The 14,760-nt window shown below is 31.9% G+C and overlaps 1 protein-coding gene across 1 annotated transcript in view; it reads right to left on the minus strand.

The window, feature by feature from the left end:
* LOC132708612 (cartilage oligomeric matrix protein) overlaps positions 1–13,713 on the minus strand; it is a 30,875-nt gene extending 17,162 nt beyond the window's left edge. Inside the window, exons 1-2 of the mRNA XM_060681046.1 lie at positions 13,511–13,713; positions 1,864–2,034 (exon numbers count right to left, since the gene is read on the minus strand). Of these exons, the coding sequence (XP_060537029.1) occupies positions 1,864–2,034; positions 13,511–13,589 (250 nt within the window). The 5' untranslated portion in view covers positions 13,590–13,713. The remainder of the gene's footprint in view (positions 1–1,863; positions 2,035–13,510) is intronic.
* Between the last annotated feature and the right edge of the window lie 1,047 nt (positions 13,714–14,760).

Consider the following 14,760-nt stretch of genomic DNA (forward strand, 5'->3'; position numbering starts at 1 on the left):
TATTTGACTATTTGACTTGTTTTATACAGGGGTCGATTTGGTGATCTGGTTTACCAGTTCTCTTTTAATACCGATCTTGAATGGATGATTCTGTGTTTCCGTTTAACATCAAATTGTTTCAGAAATCCAAATTTATACAAACAACTTTTGCATTTATAATTTGTAGATAAAGAAAGAAAGCTTTAGTGGTGAGTCACCCTGTATAACATAAAATGCCTAAAAATCAGCAGTTAACACTAATAGCATTACCCGCGTAACAATTGTGATTATTGTAAAATCAAAAATGACATATCATTCGTCAACTCTATGCTTCCTCTATAACCAATCGTTTAACACCTTGTAACGTGTAAAGTAAAGTAACACCATTTTAGACAATTTGAAACATTAAATTACAGTGTTGATAAGTATTATAAGTATCAGTAATTTTTTGCTACTTTGCATAACTACTGATTTAAAGTAGTTCTTTATCTAAAGGTGAGTTTAGACGGGTCGATTTTCGCTGTGCGGCAAGTTGATTCGATTACGCCTTGAAAAAGTCGCATAACTTTTCCATTTACACAGTCAATTGAAAACGCAAGGGACTATATATTTTTTGAATCTGATAACAAGAGCAGGTGTTTCACGTGCTGGAATATTTTTTATTTTTGATTTAAGACGCATTTCTCGAATAATAAGTTCTCTTGGGTTCCATAAGCAGAGATACTTTTCATAGCATTCCAAAAAAAGTATGTTATTATTTTTATCCATGTTCATTCTTAAATTTTCACATTCTTATCAGATCATGCACCAGCTTGGACTTTTATGCCGCGAGAAATCAACTAGAACTGAAGCATTTTCACAATCGATTTTAGTCACCCGTCGGTTGCGAGCTGTGATCGCTCTGAAGGTATATCAGAATTTGATTTGGGCAGGTACGATGTGCAACAATGAATCACACTTTATATCAATGAGCGACATCTTACTAAAGTATATTTGATATTGAGCTAATAAGCATTAATAAACATACCGTTTTGGAGATATTTGCCTTGTAATATTTTTTTTTAAGTCAAAAACGGTAAGAATTTGTAAACAATAGATTAGAAATGAATACATACACATTGATATTAGTTGATATTCATTAATGTAAATAAAACCTCTTTTAACGTCATTGTTAAACAGAATAAAAAATAACTTCAAATTGGTCACACGCCTAGGCATACTGAGTATTCAAATAATGAAAAAATGCGATAGTAAAACGTCACTCATTGAGACATAGGGAGACTAATTATTGCACTGAATAAAAAATTCAAAATCAAACGGTTCGCGATGAAACAAATTTTGAAATTGGGACCAGTTTTGGTTAGTTAGTGTATTAAAATGCAAACCCAACCAAGTTTTGTCGAACTTTATCACCCTGTATCTCACTAATGAGCGTCATTTTATTAAGGAAAACGTGGGTTGCTTGTTGATGCCTTCGTTACGTTACCCTGTATATAGAGCGTTAATAGAAAAAAAAGGCTTATTTCGAAGTAAAAAACGTGTCCCTAAAATCTTACTTAACACCCTATATATTTATATCTAGTATTATATTCGTAAGAAGTATTGCAACTTTTTTTAACGGCTTCTGTATCTGGGAAAGTTTATTTTCTTTCTTCTGATCTTGTCGTTGCAATAATTAAGAGAATTTTACAATTCGGGTATTTAATATTTTAGAAAATTAATCTGTAAACCTGTTCATGTAAAATCAACTCTTGTTCCTTAAACATATATTGATAAATTTTAAATCTGGCCACAGAAGCGCATTTTGATGGCTACAGTTATTAAAGCTTGTCGCATTTAGTTTGGAAAGTTTTATCGACTTGAAATATATTCATAATTACTTACCATGTTTTGTTTTCCGATCCAGGCGCAACGAAAATTTGTCCTCCGCTCCGGGAAAATCTACAGTGAAAAGAGTTTCGACAGATGCTCTCGCCCGTTTTTTCGGCCTGATGTGTTTCAAGGTTAAAACGAAATTTTCTTTTTCGATTATATGCTCCACTTCTTTGGATAAGTCTGAAAATTACAAATACAATTTTTAAAGGGTTTTTGGGAGTTTTTTTAATTCACATATTTGTTAAAGAACAATACGAAATTTTAAATAGAACTCAGAATGTCGAAATGCGGAATTTTTAATAATAATGTAGTAAATGCGGCTGTTACTAATTCGGATGAATTTTTATCAAATGTTTTTAACCTTTCTTAAGATCCCACTGTTTTTTGACCTCGTACATCGGGGACGTTTTAAGATAAGCACTGCATATTTTTTGAGATGCCTAAATAATTATTAGGACGCTATAAAACACGTGGAAAATGAACGATGAGACGAAGGACATCGTCATCATCAGAAATAATTAGACTTTTAGTCGTGGCCTGTTAGTTAAGGTGTCTGACTAGAAATCAGATTTTCTATCGTAGCGCAGATTCAAAACCTGCCTACTGCAAACGTCCAATATTTTGGTTAAAAATACCCTTTTTTTAATTAACAGCTAACCCAATAATGCAAGATTTTGTCCTACTTAATAGCGTATTGCCTAAATATTTTTAGTTATACAAGATGTTTCCCAAAAGTGTGACAATAGAAAAATATAATTGTTTTCGATTTTTAATGCGATGTTGCCAACTTATTGAAAAAATATTGAAAACATTTAATAAAAATTGCTGTCTTATTATTTCTTATATCTCCCCGTGCGCACCATTCATAATATCAAAAACGCACCCTAACTGCATGCATTAATAAGAATTCAGTAAAGCGCCTATTTAATAGTAATAACAATTTCGTCTGAATTTTCAATGGAACACTAGGTATCTAACTACTTTGAAATTTTTAGCTATTGGTTCTCTTATCATTTTTGTGGTAGATTCAAGTTTTTCGAAGTTAATTCGTTTTTATTAATCATTTACAAAAATAGTTTAATTTAACGCTACCCGGTGATCACTAGAAGTGGTACATTTACGTTTAATAATTGGTTTTTGGTTACTATAAAATTATTTTCGTAAAGCAGAACTGGAAATTTAATTAATTTTAATCTTCATTTCTTAAAAATAAGCCGTGAATGAACAAATTCCTTATTAATCGAAATTAATTAAATATGCACTTTAAAATTTTTACTTAAAAAATGAGACTTAGTAATTGATTGCCCAATAATCCTACTAACACCATGAATACATAGTTCAACATTTTTTTTCGAAATCATAAGTCAAATTGCAATTACATTATCGCACCCAAATCTTCAAAACGGTTTCTTATTGTTTCCTTCGTCTGTATTTTTATTTTTATTTGATTTTATAATTGTTCTTTATCGGCTGATAGCAAATAAAGCTAAAAAATATCAATTTTTTTTATTTATTAATAACAAATACGTATTTTTGATCAAACAGCGAATTAAATCATAATTTTGTAAATAGTTAATAAAAACGAATACTACGAAAAAACTTGAATGGATAGGTATAGGGAAACCTTAATAAAGCGGTAGCGGGGCTGTAGCCTAAAAGCACGGAAGTAGATAAAAAAATGAGGGAAATTAGTTAAAAGTTCGTCAAGTAGGCAAGACTATAAATCCCGTGTATGAAACAATTACTTAACTCTTAGTAACACATTTTTGATAATCTAAAAGGCGTGGAGATACAAATTGAGGAAATCAAATTGAATTAGTTGGCAACGAAAAATTAAGATTCAAAAACAATGATGGCCTCATATCGGGAGAAATCATAATATGCGAGAATATATAGGGAGGTTTCGATTAAAAAAATATGTTTTTGTATTGCCCTGCTTTTACGGAACATTCTATATAATTGGAAATATTTCGATTTTATTGAACACTAATGAAAAAATTTCTCTAAATTGGGCTAAATGAGGGCGATATCAAACCATATCAAACATTTAAGTCACGCAGTTTTTCAAACGTGTGTATTACCTTAGGCATTGAGGTTCAGGGATCTCAAGTATATCTCTGATTTATCTATATAAAATATTTACAATTTCATCGAGTATACAATTTATTTATATAGAATTATAAATACAGGATTGTTCAAAATCCCAGAAAAATATTTTGCTTTAAACTCCATTGCAACTTTGTACAATTGTGTCTACGTTTGCCGATCTTCTAAGACCTTCATTCAAATTAAATTAAATAGTTTTTAAAAAAAGTTTAACATGGCAGTATTTCTATTATGAAATAGTATATCAGGCTAAATTTTTTATCAACGACACTTTAGTTACTAGTTTGTTTAGGCACGAGCAAAGCGAGAGTTTAATAAGCTAGTGCCTGTGATTCTTAGTTTTTGGGTACATTTTTGCAAAACAGCACAAATGCACAAATTCCATCAGTATTTAAAATCTATCGAAAACATCCGATCTTTCCCAGACTCCCGACGGTGTTTAAAGAAGCTGTCGTTTTAAAGTGATAATTTGCGTGCAAATGATCAGTGCACAATTTTTGAGTAGAGAGTAGAAAAAATGTGGCCAAATACTGTCAAGAATAGTTCTTCAAAACTGCTCGAAGTGATATTTCACTTCAATTGCGAAATTAGTACAGTCCTCTTTATTAGAAAAGAGTCAGTGACGTCACCGTTGAGTATAGTATTAACATAATCATGCGAGAAGCGAATGAACGAACGGTTTAAAATTACGAACGACGAGAGAGCGCACCAATATGAATCATTTCCAAATCTACAGGAAAAACAACGAAAACAGGAAACAAGTGCTGCGGAGACTTAATAAATTTAAGTATTTCAAGCCTTTTTAAATTACGCAAGCCCCCTCTGCCTCCTCTAAAAATAAATTCTAAAATTAGCGGAATCACCACTTTCGAATTTTAATCGGGTTCGTTTTAAGAGACGCGTGGTGAATCGAAATTACGCTGTATATGTCAGTATAGCTGGTTACAAATTTTTTTATAATGGACTAATTTATTGCCAATTGTAAATATCTATCAAACTTCATCCGTTATTTTTTTTTAATTTACAGATCCGCATGGATAACCATATAAAGTTTGTCTTAAGTCACATCAAAAGTGAACTTATTCGGTTGTAATCGTTGAGTCATACTTAGTTCCCACCGATTCTCAAAAACTTGGCGATTTCAACGTTGATGGTAGGATTGATAGCAACTGGATTGAAAATTTTGTACAAGGTGGTCAAATATGCATGCAAAGTACTGTAACTCGGAAACCATTCGTCGTCGAGACTAGCAGGAAAAAATCTTTATTACTAAAGTTGTCAAAAGAAAATATTTAACACTTTGTCAATTATCTAGTAAAATAAAGTGGTGGGTGATTTCTAAATAAAACAGTTTTCGCAAACATTAAAAAATAGACGTTTATGAGCATATTCTGTGGAAAGAATCCAACATTTTTTGAAAGAAATAATAGTTTTTGCAAAAAATAAGTGAATAATTAGTATTTCAAACTTTCCATATTGAATATAGGTAATAATTGCCTGATTTGTGAAAGATGGCTTTGGAAAAACCTATTTTAAAAAATACTAATCCTAAGGAACTTTCTATTTTACGTGTTGTTTATATTTTATCACTATTGTCTAAAATTTTATAAAAAGTTTTGTGCAAAACTAGGACTAGGAAACGATACAATACTGTGGTTGCTGTGGCAACTGTTCTCAGTGATATAATAGAAGCGTTTCATACAGGATTGGCAGGTGTGCCTGTGTTACTCAAAATTGTTGGACTTAATAACTTCTTAGTTGAGCCAACGAAATCAAAGGATATTTATTCAAAATGTTTTCTCTTCAAGTGTTGAACTTTTGTCTGGTGTGATCCAAATATACTATCGCATATTAATGATCACTTTGATATAATTAAACGACTTTCTTTTCCGCATAATTTGCCAGACAAATCAAGACTTTTATGTTTTAGTAACAAAAATGTTTCTCCAAGAAAATTTAAATATAAGACTAAACAATATCGAACTAATATTTACTCATCATGAAAACATTTAGGAGTAACAATCGATACTAATTTGCGTTTTAGAGAACTTCTTAAATATTTAAAAAGGTATATTCCAACTTAACTAATTTATTACAACAGTCATATTTGCTTGTGTTCTTACAGTTATAACTTATAAAATAAAAGAAGACAAATGTTTATGCATTAATATTGCAATGCTCCCAATTTACTCATAAAATTATTTCAGATTCTCGACAACTCCTTGACTTTAGAGAAAATTTGGTCGTCATTTACGATTAATTAGGTTTAGTGATAAATTTTTCCTACGGCAAGAAAAGAGTGCTATCGATTAGCCTATATAATAAACTTCCTCAAAATTTTAAACCTAAATCAATTTAAACACAAATTGAAAGAGTTTCTATTGAGTAAACAATAACAATACCATTCGTAGAGTTTAAGTATGTATATCAACATTTTGGATAAAAATTGTACTTTATAAAGATGACAATGTCATTTTTTTTCGCTTTAATAAAAGCCTCTAATTATTTATTTATTTATATAGTTTAATTTGTGAAGGATAACTCATTGTAATGGAGTATTAGTATTTCATTTACTGGAATCCGTCAATCTAGACCACTACAATGATCTCTGCTAGGTTTAAATAAGGCGAAATTTGCTTTGTATGTTTTATTCAGTCAACGATTATAATGGAATCGAAATATAGGATACTGATAACAAATTTGTTTTAGGTTTTAGGCGTAACATTTCATTTCGCTGTGGTAGAAAATAAAATTCCAATCGGGGTATCGGTTCCGACGCAAACGTAATGGATAATATTTAGTAAGAAATTTTTATATTAATTTGTTTGAGTTTGAATCAAAGCAAATAAAGTCCATTTCGTTTCTTTCAATTTAATATAAATGTAATTAAAATAATGATGATTATTGGTAGCCAAACAATTGACACTTAAATGGAGAAATCAATATTTATTTTGATTTAAGCTCAAATAAATAAATAAACATGATTAACTTAGTTATTAAACATGAAGAAATTAAAAAAATATTATTTTAATCTTTACATATATTTCCTGTTGTTATGGTTTTCTGTATATTTTATGTTGTTTCTGATTTTGTCCCATACGCTGTGAATTTTTACCAAAACCTTTAAAACTACCCAAATCAATAAAATCGTGTAGTGAGATTACGCCGCCGAGCATCTAACACTACCAATGAATGATGATAGATTGTAAAAGCTATCGTTTGTCATCCACGACGATTGACGTTTATATAATAAATTAATCCGCATATTTTGTCGAATATTTCATTGATTCAGTTTTTTTGAATCATCGACACATCTCCTATATTCGTAGAACGATCCCTTCCCAAACCGTACTCTGCCAATTATCGTGGGTTTCCAAGTTAAATTCGTTCACATTTCCCGAAGAGAAAATGTAACATATGCTATTAATATCGGCTTATTAAAATTTCCAGCATACTAATGTCCGTATTGTGCGCATTCGAAGACAAATTGTGAAATAACGTCTTAAGTAATAACAATTCATTTTACCTTGAAGCGCAACAAACATACTGCCTTATACAGAGCGGTAAACTGTAATAAAATATGTTAAAATATTCTAAACGAAACAAAAACAGAAAGTAATGTCTTCGTGATACCATCTGATGTAGGAGGACGGATTAACAAATTGGCGTCTCTCTTGCCAAAATCGAAAATAGTGTGAAATTTTTCTTAGGCCCTTACGTTAATTTTTATGCATTAACATTTATAGTGCACCTCTGACTAAGAGAATCATCTATGTTTCAAGTTTTGTTACCTTGAGTTCTGAAGAACTGAGAATTAATACAATCTTTAAAATTTTGATAAACAGTCATGACAGGTAACCTCCTCCATTTTAGAAACATTGACATTTGAAACGAAATAAATTCTATTGCACATTAAGATCCTAATTAATTTTTGTTCACATCTACATATGCCCGGTTCCTTATTTATCTCTTGTATCTACCGTTTAAAGAAACAAAAATTACGAGTTGAAAAATCAAATCATTCTAAAAAATTACTATGTACTTCGCAAGTCTTCCAAAACTACCAGTTTCCCTTTGATTTATGTATGTAAATGTTTTACATATTGTAATTGCAATGCATCATTCTCTTTATCGTGTTATATCTTCAAATTGATCGATAATAATTGGCCAATAAAATTAATATTTCCAAATATAATAAAAGTAACGACTAAACAACTAATTTAAATAGTAGCCTAAATTAATTTTCAGTTGGAAAGAATTGCTTGGATGAGCTTAAATAATATAAATCTCCATACCCTGTCTAATAAAGTTCTTCGTTAACCTTTGGTTGTAGATATTTACGAAAATATTTTGTTTAAAAAATTGTAGGAGATAGGTATGGGAATATGTATGAAAATATTGTAAGTTTTTTGTCCTTAATATAAATTTGTGTCATTATCTGCAATCTGTTGAGCCAACCGAACCTGGGATAAATAATTTACTAGACCTTCCATAGCATGGCAGCAAAAGTGGACATTTTTATGGCAACGGACTATTTTAATCAACATAAGTGCAATGCAATGCAAGAAAGGCTAATTTTTATTCGCCTTGCGTTAGGGAAGGGTCTTTTTGTAAAAAAAAAACACTGCGCAGTTGTAGTTTAAGGCTAAATCTTGTTATACCTAAAATGAAGTCATTAAGTTAGTTTACATAAATCGCCGAATTGGTTGTTTTATTAAATTATAATATCTAGACCAGCGGTCGCCAACCTCTTCAATGTGTTGAGCTACTTTGTTAAGTTTGGAAGAAACAGTGGAATTGTTTATGTTTAATATTATGACAATTAAATTTTTTGTGGAATTTTGAAGCTTCTCTGATTTTTGCAGTTTGTATTTTTAAAATTAAAATGGTAGTGAGAACTACCAGAATGGCCTCCGCGAGCTACCGGTAGCTCGCGGTCGACAGGTAGGCGACCGATGCTGTAGACTAATATAGAAATAAATTTTCTAACCACCAAAATGCACGGGAATCCTCGAAATACTATATTTTTTAGATTAAGCAAGGTAAATATAATAATAATTAGTAAAGTATTCTGGCCAGCCTAAATTCAGTAAATTGACCATTGTTCGATATCAAATACTTAAGTTATAATTGTCTGCACAACAACCTGCAAGGGTAACGATTTTCCGCGCATGCCTCTACATTTCACCAAGTAACCTGAATTTTGAGATTTTTGCTTTCTAAACAACGATTTTTCACAGCCTCAATTCGTTTTCTTAGAACATTTGACGAGATCTATATATTTTGTGAAAATACTATCGTAGAAATGATTCATCCAAACTTAGTGACGAAAATTTTTTTCATAGTTGCTTCATAAGTTCCCGTATTATCGGCATAGGGCCTCTATATCCGTACTAGCCATACGGGTAGTACGGCTAGTATGGCTAGTAGTGTAGTGATGATGTATTTTAAATATTGTGTGCAAAAAATGAGTATTGTATTGAGTTATTTTTGTTTATGATGAATGTAATCCCGGACTTAATGGCCGATACATGATTTCAGACGAGCCTAATATACCCTACGTCTATCACAAAATATATTTCAGTTTTTCTAGAGTTCTTTGCGTATCCGGCATCATTTAGCAGATATCTGGTAGAAAGTTTAGCGACGACTCCAGTTTTAAGGAAAAATTGACAGAACACACAAAAATGCTATATATGAAATAATGTCTCTTCAGATGCCGTTGCATAGATTCAAATATGTAGGCCTAGAATGCCTTAAAGTGTCAAACTCCATTTTTTTGAAGAATGACATAGGTTTGACAGTCTTGGGGAAACGGTACGAGCACCAACATCTCGAAAACTTTGGTTACCAGGACAAGGTGAGACAAGTCAGTTTTGTAAATTAATATCAAAAGATATCAATTCAAGAACCAGTACAGATGACAGCAAAAAGTGAATTGACCGCCCCAAAGAAAATTTGTATTTGCGTTTGATGAATTGTGAGAGAGAACACTGGTATTGACAAATCAGATTTTTTTACCATAAATGCATGTATTTGCAATGCAAGTGATCCTATATAAGCATATTTCAGATTACTTAGTTAATAAGAGTAAATTTATGCAAGAAACCCAAAAGTAAGTAAAATTCTGTAAAATACTTTATAAGTGGACTATTTATTTCTAGTAGTTTTTATTTCTTACTAACACTTACACTACTTACTAGATTAATATTACGTAGGGGTATATATTACAAATTTTGCTTGCAGTCGCAGCGTTGTCTAGATTACCTAAAAGTTATAACTGTTTAGGAATAATTAATAATTTTTTAATTTCTACCAAATATGTGCTTCCAAAAAGCCAAATGGATTTTGTCTGAGCCATCGGACGATAACAGGGTTTATTAATTTAACGCCAAAATTCCCCAGAAATGGAATCTGCTAAATACTTACTACTTTTATTACATGCAGCACATTACATTTTCGGTATAATAAACTTTTAGTAGAAATCAATGAATAACGCAGTAGTGAGTTACCCTGTATATTATACGTGGTTAAACTTACCCATACTTTCTACTCTGGTACAGTATTTAGATGGCTTCGCCTTAGTTATAGCAGCGGACGATAGATAGATATTATTTCGGAAACTGCTTCAATAAATTTAGTACTTTTGCAGATAAGCGAACAATGTATTTTATAAATAATAGATTAACGTTAACGTTATATACTCAGAAAACCGTTCATATTGCCATAGGTTCGCGTGGCGCTCATTGTTTTATGCACCTGACTCAATAGTTTCCAAGTCGCCCACGATAGGTGATAACACGTCCTATTCGTGTCCCTCTTAGTCTGTAAGGTGGCATTTTCTGGCAGCTGCAAATACCTTATTGATTATTTAATAGTCAAATATTTTATTTTCTTTATAATGAAAATTGGCAGGTTATTTGTTTTCATCAGATGTACCTGACAAAACTTTGCTTAGATAAGTTGTTTCGTGAACACAAAACTTTTTTATGTGTAGGCAATGTATCCAGACAATAATTTAAGAAATGAACTTATTACTTAAAACAGTATATCGCAAGTGTAATTAATACAAATACAAAATGACCTATACGGTTTTTCTTTAACATTCCAAAGTAGTTTGGACTGGCAACGCTGCAAAAGTGATCATTTTTAAAATGTCTCCACAATTTCCTATGACCCTAACCAAAATTTCTGAACAGTATCTCTGTTAGTTACCAGATACTCGTAATAGGCTATCGACTTTAGAATATACTATACTACATATTTGATCGATCACATTCAATACGGAAGCGAGAAATTCCGAATACAATCTTGATTGCGGACGTACCTGTATCAGCAAAAAATATCCTGTCCTTTTAACAGCACACGCGAATTGCAGCCGTGTAGCAATTTATTCTTAGAAGAGTGAGAAAAACATCCTGAGTACGTCCATCGTTAAGAGATGCGTAGATGTCACAGGTTTTGTACGTATTTTTGTCTGGAAGTTGCTACTCGCTTTTATATTGCGGCAAAATTTAGAAACCTCAGTCATTACCATCGGACATTATTTTCTTTGATGGCAGTATTTGGTCATGGTTGGCTAACAAACTTGATAGTACATAAAAATTAATTTTGATGGATATGTATGTAATTTTCCCAAATTTTCTAAATTTCCTTAGTAAAAAATATTGATCAGTATTTAGTCTTGGTCAGACAGGATTTTATAATTGAAAATTTCGGAACAGTAATTTTCAAATAATCGAATAGCAACACATGAAAATTATTCGCTTATTTGAAAAAATAGAAGGGTATGGGGTTCACATTACTGTCCTAATTTTAATAGCATATTATGCAACAATTATATTATGCAACAAGTTTATTTATAAACGAGTGACTTAAAAAAGTTTTCTACTCCCCTCTGTAAAATACCTAATTACACACCGATCTAGCGTGCGGGAAGAGTCACTTTACCCCGTCAGTTTCGTTTTCCACGGATCCGAGCCACTTCGGACATTTCCGGGATTTTAACGCACGGGTTTTGGAGCAATCGAATGTTTACGGAGATATTTGCCACACCTTGAATTTTGACGTTTGTCAATTCTGACAGTCATGTCAGTGAACGTATTCGTGTTGTTTTGCGAAAATGTACCCAAAAACTAACGGTCGTAGAAAAAGTATAGTATGTAACACGTTCAGTAAACTTTTTAAGTCACTGGTTTATTAAAGACTCGCTCCGCTCGTGTCAAATAAACTCGTGGGTCAAATGCCATTGACGCTTAATATACTATTTTCTACTCCCTGCTGTAAAATACTCAATTATACACCTATCTCGCAAGTTGCAAGTTTCATTTTACCACGTCACTTTCGTTTCCCAAGGAAAGGTCAGTTCGGATATTTCAGGGATATTAGCGCACGGGAATTTTGACGTTTGTCAAGTCCGAGGGTCATGTTAGTGAATGTATTTTTTAATGTTTTGCAAAAATGTACCCAAAAACTAACGATCGTAGGAAAAGTACAGTATGCAACACGTAAACTTTTTAAGTGACTCGTGCCAAATAAATCTGTGACTCAAATACGGTTTGTCACAATTGTTGCATAATATACTATTAACTGTTCAATGAAATGAAAGAAATTAAGTACGAAACTACCAGTTTTCCCTGTAAAGGGTTTTAATATACACTTGTTGCAAAATCTACTATTACCAAACCAGTTACATACTATACTTTTTCTTAGACCGTTAGTTTTTCAAATTCAAGACGTGCTAATATCTATGAAAACATCTGATTGCTCCCAAATCCGTACGTTGATATCCCGGAAATGTCCCCGAAGTACCTTGGCTTAGATCCATGGGAAACGAAACTAACGTGGTAAAATGACACTTTCCGCAGGCTAGGTAGGTGTTTAATTAGGTATTTTGCAGCTGGGAGTGAAAAAAATTATTTTTGTTTTCTTTTTGATACGGCCTACGGATGTGAGATTGTATGATAGGAGACAATCAAGAAACGCTTTAAGATGCTGAAATAATTTAACAGTTTCTGAAAATATCCATTTTATTAAATTTTATCAAATTATATATAGTAAAAAAAATATAATAAAAAAAAAAATAAAAAAATAAAAAAAAATTTTCTTATAATATTGTAATAGTATCCCACTAAAACCAATTTCTTAATTTTTTCTGAAGGGATTGTTTTTGTTTTTGATTTGGCATTGTATAGGTGTATTTTTATTAAAAATAAAAAGTACTACAGCTCATACCCTTGAAAGGTTTGATTTTGTGATAAATAAAATCTGTGACAATTGCCCGATATGATTAATCAAATTTGAAATACTCGAAAAAAAACAAACCAAATCCTTTTTTGTGGTAAAAAAAAGTAGACCCTGGCACAAAAAATGCAATTTGCCCCCAAACTACCGAAATACCAGCTTGTATAATTTTAAGTGTGACACCGTGTATGTGTATTTTTTACTAGCTCCATTTGAATTGATTGATTTGATTTGAATCAACAGGTGATCGCCAAATCAGGAAAACCTGAATCATGTTTATATTTTTCGGGCAAGACTTTCGGCTTACCCAAATCCAAGGAGACGGCATCCACCAAAAATACGATTCCGAGAAAAATTAGAGCAAACGCGGTCGGTCTAAAAGCCATTGTCCTTGTCACTGTTTTAAAAATGAAATCTCGGCGCTCGCTGTCACACCGCCACTACTGCTACCACTATTGAGAGATGCTGCTAAGTCGGCCCGCATCCATCTGAGCACTGCTGTCGGTCCGATCGTACTTACTTACTAGGGCGACAGCAAGACGGTATATTAATATGTGGGTTTCGCTGAACACCGATCTGTTCCTTATATGTCACACATTAACTCTTTTTTCCTCTGTCTTCGCGTAAATGCCACACAAATACGTTTATTGTAATTCCCGTTAATTAAATAGACATCTCTCGATTCATCAGATGCTCGCCTGCTGGAGAATAAAATACTAGATTCTTCCTTGTCTCAATTTGGCGCGAAAGAAATCAGATTATAGCGAACATATTTTTTAAAACTATGCGTGAAAAATGGTTCTTAGAGGGTGTTCCAAAAAATAAATAAGAATAACGTATTATTGGCACTATTTTTCGACAAGCAAATCTTTACTGCCAATTTACTCTTCTAGAATTTAGTAATTGCCGTATAAATTAATACAACTAAAAGTCAGGTTTCGTCCTAAGCTTTTGTGTCTACTGTCCTAGATCCTAAACTAACAATAGAACAAGTTTGGTGTTAGTAATTTGGGAAATTTCGAAAAATCCGTTTTTCCAAAAGACTCAAATTTAGTCAAATTAAGATTTCTTTATTCCTTTGTCTATTACAGGATTGTTTAGAATCACTAAATATAAAATATAAAATAAAATTTCTATTTATGAAAGTCATTAGAGATCTTGACCCGGAAAAATTGAGTTTTTTAAAGAGGAAGTATTCTTAATTGCATTTTCAATCTGTTATATATTCGCAGATCAGGATTTTTATCTCCCCCGGAGGTTATAAATTTCCTTTTTTCTTTGCGAAATATCACCAAAAAATTTTTATTTTATTTTTAATTTTTTATTTAGGCGGACACCTTAAGACTATTGTTTGCGCTACTGTTTTTTCAATTTAACACCTTGTATCTTGCATTTCCGAACCCATTTTTATAATTTTTTTTCGTAATTTTTGACAAGGAATCGCCCGCTAAAATCTCTTTGTATATTCTTTGAACGCCCTGTATTTTCACAATGACCCTTTTAATTGAACTGTTCAAGAATTGTCCTATATGCAAATTGAAGGTAGTATCGTGCCTA

The sequence above is a fragment of the Cylas formicarius genome, unplaced genomic scaffold (assembly GCF_029955315.1).
Source record: "Cylas formicarius isolate icCylForm1 unplaced genomic scaffold, icCylForm1.1 PGA_scaffold_10__41_contigs__length_53128322, whole genome shotgun sequence".
Classification (NCBI taxonomy): Eukaryota; Metazoa; Arthropoda; class Insecta; order Coleoptera; family Brentidae; genus Cylas; species Cylas formicarius.